This window comes from Hippopotamus amphibius, chromosome 14 (assembly GCF_030028045.1).
Source record: "Hippopotamus amphibius kiboko isolate mHipAmp2 chromosome 14, mHipAmp2.hap2, whole genome shotgun sequence".
In the NCBI taxonomy this organism is placed as follows: domain Eukaryota; kingdom Metazoa; phylum Chordata; class Mammalia; order Artiodactyla; family Hippopotamidae; genus Hippopotamus; species Hippopotamus amphibius.
The window spans coordinates 69,020,638-69,034,448 of NC_080199.1; the positions used below are offsets into that span (position 1 = coordinate 69,020,638).

At 36.0% G+C, this 13,811-nt stretch overlaps 1 protein-coding gene across 4 annotated transcripts in view; it reads right to left on the minus strand.

Annotated features, from left to right (window-relative positions):
- The window catches only part of NBEA (neurobeachin), a 625,442-nt gene that overhangs the window by 108,709 nt on the left and 502,922 nt on the right, over positions 1–13,811 (minus strand). For all 4 annotated transcript variants that reach the window (XM_057707391.1, XM_057707390.1, XM_057707389.1 and 1 more), the window contains 3 exons: positions 7,758–7,875; positions 7,324–7,426; positions 1,211–1,326 (listed from right to left, as the gene is read on the minus strand). In XM_057707391.1, coding sequence (XP_057563374.1) covers positions 1,211–1,326; positions 7,324–7,426; positions 7,758–7,875 — 337 coding nt within the window. The remainder of the gene's footprint in view (positions 1–1,210; positions 1,327–7,323; positions 7,427–7,757; positions 7,876–13,811) is intronic.

A 13,811-nucleotide genomic window follows, 5' to 3' on the forward strand; every position in this document is an offset into this window, starting at 1 on the left:
TGTATCTCTAAGGAAGTAAATAGTTTTCTTCAAGACATATACATTGTATACACTGATATGTGAATCTATATGAAATATGTCATGAAGATATCATGAAGATATATGTATATAATGGAGATGTGTGTATAAAATATATAATAAAATTAATATATGTAATGACAGTTCTCTGGTTGTACCCCTAGCATCCTATCAGCAAAAGCATTAACAACACAATATGTATTAAATAATTAAAATACAAAACCATTTCAAACAACTTTTTTGTCCCTTTTTGCTGACAAATCGAGCTCTCTTGTCTATGTTAATACACATCTATACGTCCATATTTAATATATGCTATAGCATCCATATTCATGCTTATGTGATAGATTAAAAAAGAGGACTATTACACAGTTACCCTTTTAAGCAATGACTCAGAGAACACGGCTCTAAAGTCATAGTTCTGAGCATTCATTCATAAAAGAACAATAATCATAGGTAATAATGTGCATTTATGTAGTTATTTAAATTCATCTGATTGTAAAAAGTTTTCGTAGAGCCTGATTTACAGAAGTAAACTTTTTGTAATTCAACATGAATAAGGGCTTTGGAGCTTAATTTAGTAAAAAAGAAAGAGGCACTTAAATCTCATAGACATGTTCAGCCACTGATAACCACTGATTTAGCAGAAAAACAAAGCCACTACCTTCTCTTAATTTACAAACACAGTACTGCTGAGGTTGATGGCAGTTACTCATCATTTAGAAATGTAATCTGATTTTATATTTTCATTTGAAGATTTTAAGGAAAAAAAATGCTGTAACCCAATCATGCCATAATCCAGGTGACATCTGTACTAGGCAGAATCCTGTTGTTATTCTCCTGTCTAGCTGTTACTGCTGAGAGTGACAAAGTAGTGAAATTACATTTTCCCATTATTATTTCCAGACACTCTCTGGCAATGGTTTGTTGACTCTAATAAAGCTTCAGACAAAGCTGTCAGCAAAGGAAATGGCAGAAGGAGAGTTAAGGAAAAGCCTCTTCAACAATAAATGCATCTAAACCTTGGTATTAGCTTATATAGTTTCTGATAGCAATTTAATGTGAGTGCTTCAATATTTATTCTAATGCTGTATTTGAATTCCAAGGAGAGCAATGTATTCCATCAAGTCATATTACCAAAGATTTTGATGAACAAAAACATACTATGAGATTAAAGAATGAGATGTCTTACCTGCTATAGTATTAAGAAACATCAAATATTCGAAGTTTGAAATTTCCCTTCTTTGCCAACGCTGGGTCATGTTGGAAGACTTATAAAGCTGCCGAGGAGTGGCCAGTGATATCCTCCTAGCAATTATGCAAACCATGACAAACAGTCTCATTTAACTCCTGACTTTTAAAAGTCCAGTAATAACTAATATATTGATTTGATATTATTCAATGTATGGTTTATTTTTCTTAGATAAATTACAGAATATATTTCAGTTACAGATATTAGCAACATTTGAAAAAGCTATTACAGAGAAGATGTATTTAGTTACTCAGGATAAACCAATATGAAAGCACCCATTTGTATAATATGGCTCCAAGCAGGTATTTTTTCCCCCAAGAAAAAGGTGAAACTATACTCGTAATAAATCCAAGTAGCCTTTAAACAATACAACAAACCTACTCCGTGCTAGGTAGATAGTCAGGCAGCAGCTTCAAAGCATTTGACTTAAACCTTATATACTAATGCTGCCACTGAACTTTTTACGGCTGCCTCCACGCGCAGTGTGTGTGCATGTGCACAGTCTCTAACCACAAGACACACATGCCTCTATGAGGTCAAAAACAAACAACTGGGAACTGTGAAAATGTACAAATTCAGAAGGGACATAGGAATATCATAAGGGAGTAAATCAGGATAATTTGTGTAAATTATGAACCTTTGAAGGTACAATGTTTTCTCTAAAAAATAATGAAAGCCGGCTATATTTGTAAAAGTATGATCAGGCTAACTGAGTTTCTAAAACGATCACCACTTAAAATAGAAGTTTCCAAACTTTTTGTATTTATGCCACCCCCTTAGGGTCTCAGGAATTTTTTCATGGTACCCCAGCCCAAGAGAAACACCTAACAGTTCTATTTATTAAGTAGTTAGGTCTAAATAACTTAATACTTGAGCCTTAACAACTTAGCAGCTGTTTGAGAATATAATACTCAAAAATTGAAAAAAATATTTTATTTCATTCTTAACCACAATTACTTAATAAAGGGATGTATGGCACACCTGTTGGGCACTGCATAGCTTCTTAATCCTTGGAATCATATCTGACACCACCACCTCACTGCCTATTCCACATGAATTTTCACGCAGCACTTTTTTTTTAATCACAGCAACCCCTAAAAACTAGCTTTGCAGAGCTAAAATGGCATCAAAAGGAATGCAAGAACGCAGTGCTATCAAATGTTGAAACTTAGACCTAACTTGAGCTAAGAGTTTGTGCAGCGTCTGACAGATGCTGCTGTGTTTACCTAGAATATATAAAATGCCCTGCAGTTGCCCTGAGAGTTCACTGTGGCATCTCAGGGCTCCAGGGTGCTCAGTTTGGGACTCGTGGACCTAAGACTATTTTTGTCACCCATGTATTATTATCACGTTTCTATTCACATGGGATCTTAATAGGCACGGTAGGAGCTAAGATATATGCTAGTTGAAGAAAAGAAGGGAGGGAAGAAGAATGGTAACAAACTATCTCAAATTCGAATCTGAATTGAGAATTTAAAAAATAATTATGTGTAACCCAATGTTTAAAATATTAACTTAATATTTTGTAACAGGCTGGTCACATGTTAACATGTTTTGAAGAATTTTCCTAGTTATATACATTTGAGATACTAGACCCTACTGACTCCAAAAGAACTATGCAAGTCTAATGATTCACTTAATTGCAATGGTAAAGGGTATATATATTTCATACTTCAATTCTATAATTCAGTGCACTGTACAATTAATTGGTAATACGATTTTCACAGGGCTACTTAAAAAGCCTCCAGATTTTGATCCACACTGGCACCGATGCTCAAAATTTTCCCAGGTACACTCTCATTCATATAACTATTTATATTACAAAGTTTAGTCTTGACTCTGACTTTGTCATCACAACATTCTAAAATATTTTCTGAATATCAAAGAGGTAATAAACTATGTTTAGCCCAATTTTCCTTTGCCACTATTATAATCATGTGCTTATTAGTCTAACTTCTGTTGAATTACAATTGTAATCACATTCTTGCTAATCTGACTGAAATTCTTACCTGCAGCATGCTCAGCCTGCTAAAAGAATGTATATAATAAAGTTGTAAATTTATTTGTGGACATTTTAAACCTAGACAATTTAAGAAGAAAACTGCTGATCTGGAAATAATTCTGAGCATCAAAAGCACTAAAAAACCAAGACCGAACAATTCCTGATAAGGGTAGATAATGGGAATCACAGGAGGAAGCTATCATGTCATTCTCAGAGTGTGTAGTAGGGAAGAAAAATACTGGCATAGGAAATGAATTTAGAAAAGCAGATTAGCATTAGCAAGCTCAGGGAAAGGATCAATTTTTCCTGTTCACTGCTCTCTCTTCTCTACTACAAACTCACTGAGAGCAGGAAATGTGTGTTATATACTACGTCCTTTCAGTATTTAGCAATGCTTGACGTAATAGTGGAGTCTCAATAAGTGTATTCTGAACGACTTGAATTACTGGTCATCTATCCTAAAAGAAAAAAAAAATGGGTAAAGAGAGATGAACTTCAAAAAAATTAAATAATTCAATCATAAGAAGAAGAAAAATGGGAAACAGTAAGTCAATCGAGCTATTCAAAATATCCTATAAAAATTTAGATATTGGAATGAGGATAGTTGGAACATATGTGGGCTATAGTAGGATGCTTTTAGAACTGGGGGATATGAAGAAGATAAAAGTGCCCTCTGGAAAAAAATATTAAGTACCATAATAAATAGTGACCATTTAAAATCATTAGCCTTATGCATGCAACCAGGCATATTCTTAGTAAGTGTACTGATTGTCTGAATAGAAAACACATTAACCAAACAATGGCAATCAGTATGGAGTCTAGAAAATGGGCAAGTTTTTGTCAGTATTTTTCTGTCATTACGCAGGGATAAAGGTATTGTTCTTCTGCCCAATGCAGATCACTTAGATGACACAAAACAGAAATTAAGAGACTCAGCTATGACCTTGGGCAAGATAAGTAACTTATCCAAACCAAAAATTTCCTATCCGTAAAATGGGATAAGAATTCCATTAAGAATCTACATTAAGAATGTGGTTGTTTCAAGGGCTTGAGAACCCCTTTTGCCACATGAGGACACATTGAGAAGATGGCCATCTAGGAACCCAGAGGTGCGCTCTCTCCAAACACCAAATCTGCTGGTGCCTTGATCTTGGACTTTCTAGCCTCTATAATTTCTGGAAATAAATGTTTGTTGTTGATAAGCCCAAAACAAACAAAAGAAAAAGAATTAAAGGAAATAATGCTTATCAACTAAAACACCAAGTATAGTCCCTGGCACATGCGGCATGCTCAGCAAATGAGACCTACGGATATAAACTAAAGGGGGCATGCATTAGGCGATGCTAGATTAATGGAAATATTTCTTTTGTTCTAAGTTTTTGGAATGGCATCTCTTTGGTGGGCTTAGCCAAGAAGTCGCCCAAATGATATGTGAAGTCAATTTTCTGGCAGTATACCTGCCTTTCAGTTTGATTATTTTTGTTTGTTTGTTTCTAAAGCAGTCTCCTATAGGCTTAGCTTAGAGTAAGTTCCCTAGAGTTTGATAAATTCTGCTTTAAACTGACAAAACCCGATGTCAAAAAAAACAAAGCAAACAATGGATCCCTTGGTGATTTTACCAAGGTACTCTCAGCTGGAAGGCTTCTACTTGTAGGAGTCAGACATCATCCCTTCCCTCTGAGAATTCTCTAAATGTAACAGGCTCTTACACATCACACACACACACATATGTTTACAGATGTACGTGTGTATATTTACCTACCTACCTACCTACCTCCCTACGTGCCTACCTATATATATCTATGTGTGTATGCATGCATCTATGTGTACAGTGTATATGTGTGTTCACAGTTCACAAACTGCCTCAAGACATCTCTTTGTTCCCATTTTATAGCAGATGAAAGTGTCATTCCTCTTGCCTAATGTTATTCATTCTTTCAACATATATGTATTAAGTTCCTACTAAATACCAGGCTCTATCACTTTTACCCAGCCAGTAAGTGGCAGGTCTAAGCCTAGATTCAGTGTTCCTCTTACCCCCATCTGCTACTTCTAAGTGTATATATAATAGAGGAAATATACAAAACTGAACTTACAAGTATCTTATTAGGAAACTAATAATGAGCTGAGCCTTTGGGGGGAAAACCAAGGGAACAACAAAAGAGTGTTTTAGGTTAGAATTTCCAAACTTACTAAACATCTATTTTGTTTCCAGTTTTTCTATCAAGAAGAAGGATCTTCTAAAAATCAAAGAGAGACCAAATGTGGTTAAAAGGAAAATAATGCTCATAATAGGTAAGGAATATAGTAAAAGAGTTTCTGGTTATTTTAAATGAATTCAGGTCCAGACAAGTCTACGAGCACTGAAGGAAATTAGAAAACTCTATTGATAATTTTTGAAGAATCAGGGTCACTGAGAAATATGCCAGGAGGCAAATGATTATTTTTTAAAAGGAAAAAGTTAGGCCTATTTGTGAGTTCTTAATGCCATTCCTGGAAAAATTCCTGAATTGATGATTAAACAATTTGTAAGTACTTGGGAAAGGAAGTAGTGATTCCTGTGAGTCAGCTGAGATTCAATAAGAACAAGTCTTGCAAACCTAACTTCATTTTTTTTCTTTTTTTTTGATAGACTAAATGCATTTTTCTTTTGACCTGTATTTTATATAAGTACTTCATTATCTACTAATGTATTAATTTAATCTTGTCATTCAACTAGCAAATATCCTGGGCATGTGCATGCATGTCAGTGAATTGCTCTTAGCCTGTAAACTTAATAGCAGAACAGATACTTTGTAATGCAGGGTAACCTCCAGTTGAGTAGCACTTAAAAAAAGCACCTTTGCAATTAGGCAGTGTGCTGGTATTGCAGATTAAAAGATAAATAAGACACAGTCCCTGTCCTTTAAATGTCTGTAGCCTATTTAAGAGAAGACAATGATCAGTTTTCCTTTCTATCCATGCAGCACTCTGAAACAATTCCCAGGGACTTAACGATCTACATGGAAGATACTGTTGCTTGCCTGCCCAAAGCCGGCACAGAAAATGTATTTTTTTCAAGTAGGAAGTGGCAGGGAGTTCAGAGGTATATTTTTCCTTGAATCCTAGGGGATGGTTTGGCTTCATGTTCAGTATTCGGTGATTGTTTTAGGGGCAGGAAGGTGACCCCATTCTGGCCAAAGGGACCTGAGATAAAGATTGCTAAAGGCTTCTAAACATACCCTGTCCTAAAACATCGAAGTTCAAGGAGAAACCCTTTGTGTCTTTTTTTCTACTTGAATGCAGTTGTGTGGAGATGTGGTGTCTGGAGCAGTGGTGGTTATTTTGTGAACATGAGGCCAACTGAGAGTCCTCACTGAACCTCTGAGCCAATATTAGCAACTCCTTCTTAACTCCACATCTTTCATAAAACAAACCCCTCAAAGTAAAAACCCTTTTTGCTTAAGCCATTTTTAGTCAGGTATTCAGTTACTTGGAGCCAAAAACGAACTAACTGATATTAGTGATAAACATAATTACTGACTATGTTTTCCACTTAGAGTAGTATCTTTCAATAAAATAAGATTTCAAAATAATGCTTTTAAAATACCAAGATGAAAGATTTAGGAAATGATTAAAATCACACTGTAATTAATGACGATTAATCTCAATAAACTCTGAGAGTTTTATTACTTTAATGAAGAAGCATTTATACATAGCATTTATAAAAATTTTTATGCTATTACACAACAATTAATCACAAACATCATGAGGCTTTTGGTGTGTCTTTTGTAAGATCTTCCACAAAAATGTCTTAATTATGTGCTAGCTATAATATGTAATCAGCTTTTTTATTCCTCATTTATATATGTGGTAAATAAAATTATGCCCTATTCTATCATCCTTAAAATGGCTGCTTTCATAACCCCTTTCCCTACAAATGACCTGCAGAGGAAGGCAATTCCTTGATTTTCAAAATGATTATGATGGTATAACCCTATTTAGATTTCCATCGTATTGAGATTGAACTATGTTAACAAATCATAGATAATGTGTAGCATGATATAATTACCTGGCTTGTGGCAAACCATAGCTGGTCCCTACTCCAACCCGGGGCAAGCTATAGACGACTTTTTTTACTGTTGCTTGATCAGGGAAATTAAACATAACCGAGGCTGTGGTAAGAAGAAAAAAACATGATTTAGAAAACCATAGGAGAGCTAACCATCAATTTCAGAAATCAGTTTCAAGTGCCTTTCATGATTTATTTGCAAAGGTAATGAATCCTCATGGAAAATTAGACTTCTGTGTAACTTCATCCATGAGAAATCTAGGATTAATGTTTTCAAACAAATTAATTCTTTTTTATTTTTATTTTTGTTTTAGTGAGGGCATATCAAAGAAAGAAATATAACAGAAAGAAAAATCAAGTCAGTATCATACCATGTAAATGAATAACATCCAAATGTGAGCACATTTTCCTTCAAAATATTTAAGGGGACTTACTTCGGTTTGCCATAAATACTTCCAAAGCAGTGTTTTGTAGAAGATAACGTCTTGAAAATACAGCTCGTATCTCGCTGAACATCCATTTTCCATGAAGTCCCTCAGTGTATGCAAGAACCTAAAATAAATAGTTTAGGGGGAGGTGTCAGTCAGTCAAACAGGTGTCTAAGACTCAGTCTGACAATATCTTAGACAGTGCTGTATGAAAGTCAGTAAATTAGGAATTATCTTCCTGAATTCATGATATATCACAAGATTGTCAATCATTTGATTCTGTATATTTGCAAAATTTCTACCTTTCTAAATGTTCTTAGTTTGTTCATGAAAAAATGAAGGAACAGAAAAGTTACATGTTCAAGGTGACCCTGTGATCTAAAACAGAAAACATGTTATGCTTTTGTGGTTCTGTATGTGATTGGTTGGACCAGGTGGCCTGACGTTTACTGTTCGTTCTTTTCTAATGTCACTTTTCCTCCTCCTTCCTTGCTTAAGGAAAGCCCACTTAGCCCCAAAGTGTCCACGTGGTCAGTCCCAGGCAAGGGGTCATGACCGGTCTAAGCCAGGGGTCAATAAACACTTTTGGTAAAAGACCAAATAGTACAAAATTTTAGGCCTTGCAGGCCATCTGTCCTTCTCACAACTATTCAGCTTTGCCACTGTGGTGTGAAAGCAGCCACACACGACATGTTAGCAAATGGGCATGACTCCATTTCAATAAAACTTTATTTACAACAATGGCCTGAATTTGTTCCTGAGGCCAGAGTTTATCTGACTCATGGCCTAAGCCGATAATGATAAAGTTATTCTTTGCTTTTTCCAAATTCCCATGCAACTAGGGGTAAGGACATTTGACTCAGAACTGGCTAATGAGAAGAAAACTAATCATCTGGGGATGTTTCAGAAAAGCTGATGAGTCATATGTAGCTGGCACACTCCTTTCTCTTCCTTGCTTGAATGAAGATGTAATGACAGAGACTGTAGTGGCAACTGTGTAGCCGTTAGAGAAAGGCAAGGGAATCCCAGCCAGGTTGGCCTTAATATTAAGTTACTGATAAACAGTCTCAGCAACTATCCATATCTGGACTTCCTGTCTGCCATACAGATAAATCCATACTTGATGAAGGCACTGCAGTCAAATTTGCAACAAACACATTCCTTCCTGATACACCAATGTATTTCAGCAATGCATAAACACATTCTCTACTTGCATTGGTGTATCCTGTATAATCTACTACACTTTTATTTGCTTTGGTGAAAGTAGAAACTAGTTGAGTTTTACATACATGATATTCCTTAAGGTTTGAGAACAAGTTAAGAAGTCCTTTTCACATTTCCTTTCTCTAGGAATTACACACACACACACACACACACACACATCACATACATTATATGATCAATAGATCATATTTTGTTTTCTTAATTTTTGAAAATTCCATTTTCTAACTCCTTAATTCAGTTTTTGTCTTTCTCTAGACACTGGAAAGTTTTTGGAGGCAGTCAGACATCTATTTAAATCGTGAAACATTTTGGAGCCAGTCAGACTCCTATTTAAATCTTGGCTCTGTTATTTACGAGCTATAGGAACTTGGAAAAATCATTTAACTCCATCTGATTTTTGTCATCTGAAAAACAGTGATAATAACACTCATTACTGGTTAATTTAAGTGGAGACAATGAATGTAAATTGCATGGCCTAGCTATTAAGTTCTGTTTATATAAGTTTATATGTCCTTTCTGTTTAGCATAAAGTGACAACTGTTTTTCAGTTTCTACATGCAAAACTTCTTTTTATACATTTCACAAAAGGATTACAGTGACTTGCCACAAGTTATATTAATACATTCTTACTTGGGTGCAATAGTTTCCAGGTTTTAATTTCACAGAATAGCATAATTTTTTTAAAATGGAAAGGGTACTAATACAGGGTTGATAACTCTTATTTTGTCAGGTAGGAATAATTTTAAGACAAAACAGCCACAACAACAAAACTGTCTCTCACTATGATCATTACTTCACTCATCTGAAAACCCAAAAGGCCATTTGAAAACCCAAAGAGTAAAATGAGTATAATCTCAGAAAAAAGGAGAGATCTTCCCATGAAAGCTGTGTTGGCACCCTTATACTAAAACTGGTATGCCAGGAGGATGGATGGAGATTATATATGTATAGACAGAGCTCCAGCAAGCACCCCCAGCAGGGCACCAGAGTGACTTCTGTTCCATGAAGGGAGATATAGCTATGCCCTCCCTAACAAGGCCAGGGGGCCTTTTCTTGGGTTCAATGTCAGCTCAAAAGACAGTGGCTGCTCCTCATATATGCTGTTCCTGTATCCTTTAGATCTTTTTAGTTCTTACTAACCATTCCCTTGTTTCTCTAATATCCTGTTATAATTTATAACTATTTCTGTTTTTACAAATTATAACACTTTCCCTGTTTAAATTGCTATGTGGCTTCTCTCTCTTGATTGGATCCAAACTGATACAAGAACTCAATCATTTCTCCTACCACTGCTTTCATAGCTCCAGGCTGGGACCACAACAGTCCTTAGGGACCCTTAGGAGCAAGAAAAAAGGAAACTGAGATAATCAGAGGAATTCAGTAAAGCCTGGAGGCAAAGAGTAAAAGGAGAGAGAATAAAATTAAAAGAAAATTATTTTGCTAGCAGCTAATAAATAGCTCAGGAGGCAAACTCCAAAAGACAGATCCAAAGGTCCAAGCTATCTTGAGCAAGGGCAGCAACATCTGTACGAGCAGTAAGTACAGTGCATCATCCCAGTACCAAAAGGGCCAAGGGAAAGAAAATTTTACTTTACAGTCACCCATGTCATCGCTAAGCTTTTGAAATCCTTAAAAGAGGCTGATAAAAGACAATGCTCTGAGCTATTCATGATTCCCCGCCAGGAAACTCAACAGAGCCTAGAGTCCTATGCTTTTTTTTTTACAGCAAGTCACCTCCTACTTTCTTGTCTTGCTTCCTTCAAGACTGATTATGGAATGAAACTCTCTTAAAATTTTTTATTAAATTTTTTGTAATATCCTTTCCTGTGAACTGCCTTTCTTGGCCTCCAACTTAGAGTTATCATATAGTAACCTCTAGTATCTCTTCCATGACATCACTGTTTGAATTCTGTGCATGGTACTTATTTATATTTTTATGTTTGTTTTTTGGTGGTCCCCTCCCTGTGACGTGAAAGTTCCATGAGAACAGGACCCTCATCTATCTTATTTACTGCTCAATACACAGAGCTTAAAGCAGTGCCTGGCACGCATGTGTTCCATATACATTTGTTTATTGAATAAATCACCAAGAGAAACAGACAGCAATAATGCATATGGGGAAGGTTACAAAGAGATCTTACAAAGTACGTGCATCTCTGACTCCTTTGCTGAACTGGGAAAAGCTTTCCAGTTTTGCCTTCAGACTTCTCATGTTTATTATCCTAATGGTGGAGCCCGCCAGAGGTCTCTCCTGACTTTAGATCTAATCAAGATCTGAACAAAGTGATCTAAATAGAATAACTGGTTTCTCTTTTCTAGTAGTTTAACTTGCACCCACAAGGAACTCTAGACTGGGTTATACCCTATCTTGAAAGACCCTGTCCCCATAAAAAGGATTCTTTCACTCCAGAGGGGTTTGGGCTAAGGCGTTTTAAATCATAGATTTATGCCTCTCACTTAAGAAAATGTATACTGTGGTGTGCTACAGAGTATCATCTGACGCCCCTCTTGCACATCAATTTTCTTTCTGGTAAGTAGTTAGACATCTTTTGTAGTGAAATTAATACAGATAGGATGCAAAAGGAAATGTAAGAAAATGATGAATGGTTGAGATGAACCACTAGCACTCAAATAAACTGTGTGATTGCCATGGCTGCCTAGGACGATGCCCTGAGTCCCCTTTCCTCTCCCCTGCTCATATGCAATGAGAAAACCCTGAAATTCAGCATGAGGGTAACCTAGAAAGAGTTTACCAGCACATACTTGGCAGCTCCTGGAGGCAGAGTGACCAGTTAGGACACTGCTTCAGGCAAGTGATCAGCAGTTTAATCAATCTGTATATGCTTCGAAAGTGCAGAGGGATATCATGTATAGTTGATTAAATACTGAGTTTATGGCATGTTTCTATAAAAATCTGGGCATCAAGCCTAGGTCTGAAATATGACCTGACACTATAAAATTGCCTGTATTTTATTTATACCTCTAATAGTTACATAGTGTTCTGTAAGTTTCAGGACCTTCTATAATAACTCTTGAAGTTACTTTTTCATTATAGTCCAAGATATTTTTCTAAACCATATAAGTACTTTCATCTATCCTTGAGGTTTGTGATTTTGTTCTCTTTCTTCAGTCAACCTTCCCATACCATCTGGTTGTGCTTGCCAGCCTCTCCTAATTATTTAAGATGCTATGAAATTGATCAAAAATGCTAACTAGCCTATTCAGTTTAATTTTCTGAAAACTAAATAAAGATGATTTTTATTACATCATATGGGTCATAAATAAGAAAATTAAAGCACCTTAATCAAAAATTTTATGGAACTTTTGTGATTTTCTTAAGTCACCACCAAACTGTTTTGAGCTAAGGCTTTAACACCCAAAAGAAGTGAAGGGAAAGAGAGATCGTGCTGGCTTTATACCCTGCGGTCTTGTCCCGCTCACTTATGAACTGAAGCACACAGGAAGCAATATAAAACAAATGTAATAGAGACCCCTTGTAAACCACTTCACCCAAATGTGTGCTTAACACATATTATATGATGATCGTGTTGAAGAAAAATAGGGTTGCTGGGCACTCATGTGTATCAGACATGCATATTTGTCAGAAACATGGGTATGGCTGTCAAATCAGTTTCATCTTTTTTTCTTTTAAAGGCAGCTAATATTGTGTGACCTAAAAAGTACTTGTTTAGTGAGAGCTTTGCTGATCTCAAATCATCTGATGCATATATTAGAACAAGTATTTGGCTATGAAAAAACTAAATTTTGCTTCAAGTTATACTCTCTGTTAAGAATTGATGAAAATGATGTGAGGGGCTGGAGAGACATGCCCTGTTCAGTGTTCATGAGGCCATCATATCCAACAGCCACTTGCAGCTTGAACAGTTTAATTAAAGGGCTGTTAGTGCAATAGAAAGCTGTAATCCCCATTACTTTTCTAATTCTGTACAAATCATGAATGATTCTGGGTGGAACAAATATATTCAGGATGGAATGGTTCAAGAGTAATCTGAGGTTTGCATTCAAACATGACCATCCCTGCTCTTTTCCCTTTTGCAAGATGAATGAAGAGGATTCTAAGGCCCAGAAGGAAAGCAGAACCACGAAATGGAAGAAGCTTGGGTTCTAAAATGACCATGTGGAAGATCATCTCCGACTGGCAGTTGCTGTCATGGTACATGGGGTGAGGAAGTGGGAAGCAGCAAAAACAGCAAGATGTTCGGAACTCTCTCCTCCCAGTTCTCACCACCTGTCTTGGTGATACTATTTCCTCACCAAACGCATGGAGAATATAAGATATAAGAAATAATTAATTAAAAGTGTATGGAAAAAAGCAAATAGCAACATAATGAACTAGCCTCTTCTAAACGAGCAATGAATAACTTTCCAAGAGGTGAGTTAGGTATGCCTAATTTAAGAGTAAGTTTCCAGATCCTTCTTAAAATCTATCTGCCTGAGAATGAACATGCGAGGGAAATATATGTTCTCTTTCCCATCTCTCTCTTCCCATTGCCCTTCTCTAATTAAAACAAGGGTGTATTATCTGGGTATAAAATCTGTTGAGGGGCTAGGAGCCTCAAATAAGGGACAACTCAAAATACTGATGAAAGTGCTGGAAAGTGAATGCCCTTAATGACTGGATTAAAAAAAAAAACCTTTTTGCAAGTTAAATGCTTTCCTAGTTCTTTACTTTCAAAGAGTTGAAGCTGGATCTAATTGGGCTGTCAGCTGGGAGATAATTAAAAATAATTTTTGATGATATATCACTAGGTGATTTTTAGCATAAACTTAGAAGTGGTACAGAAAGCTATATGAATTTGCTATAACAAAACTTCA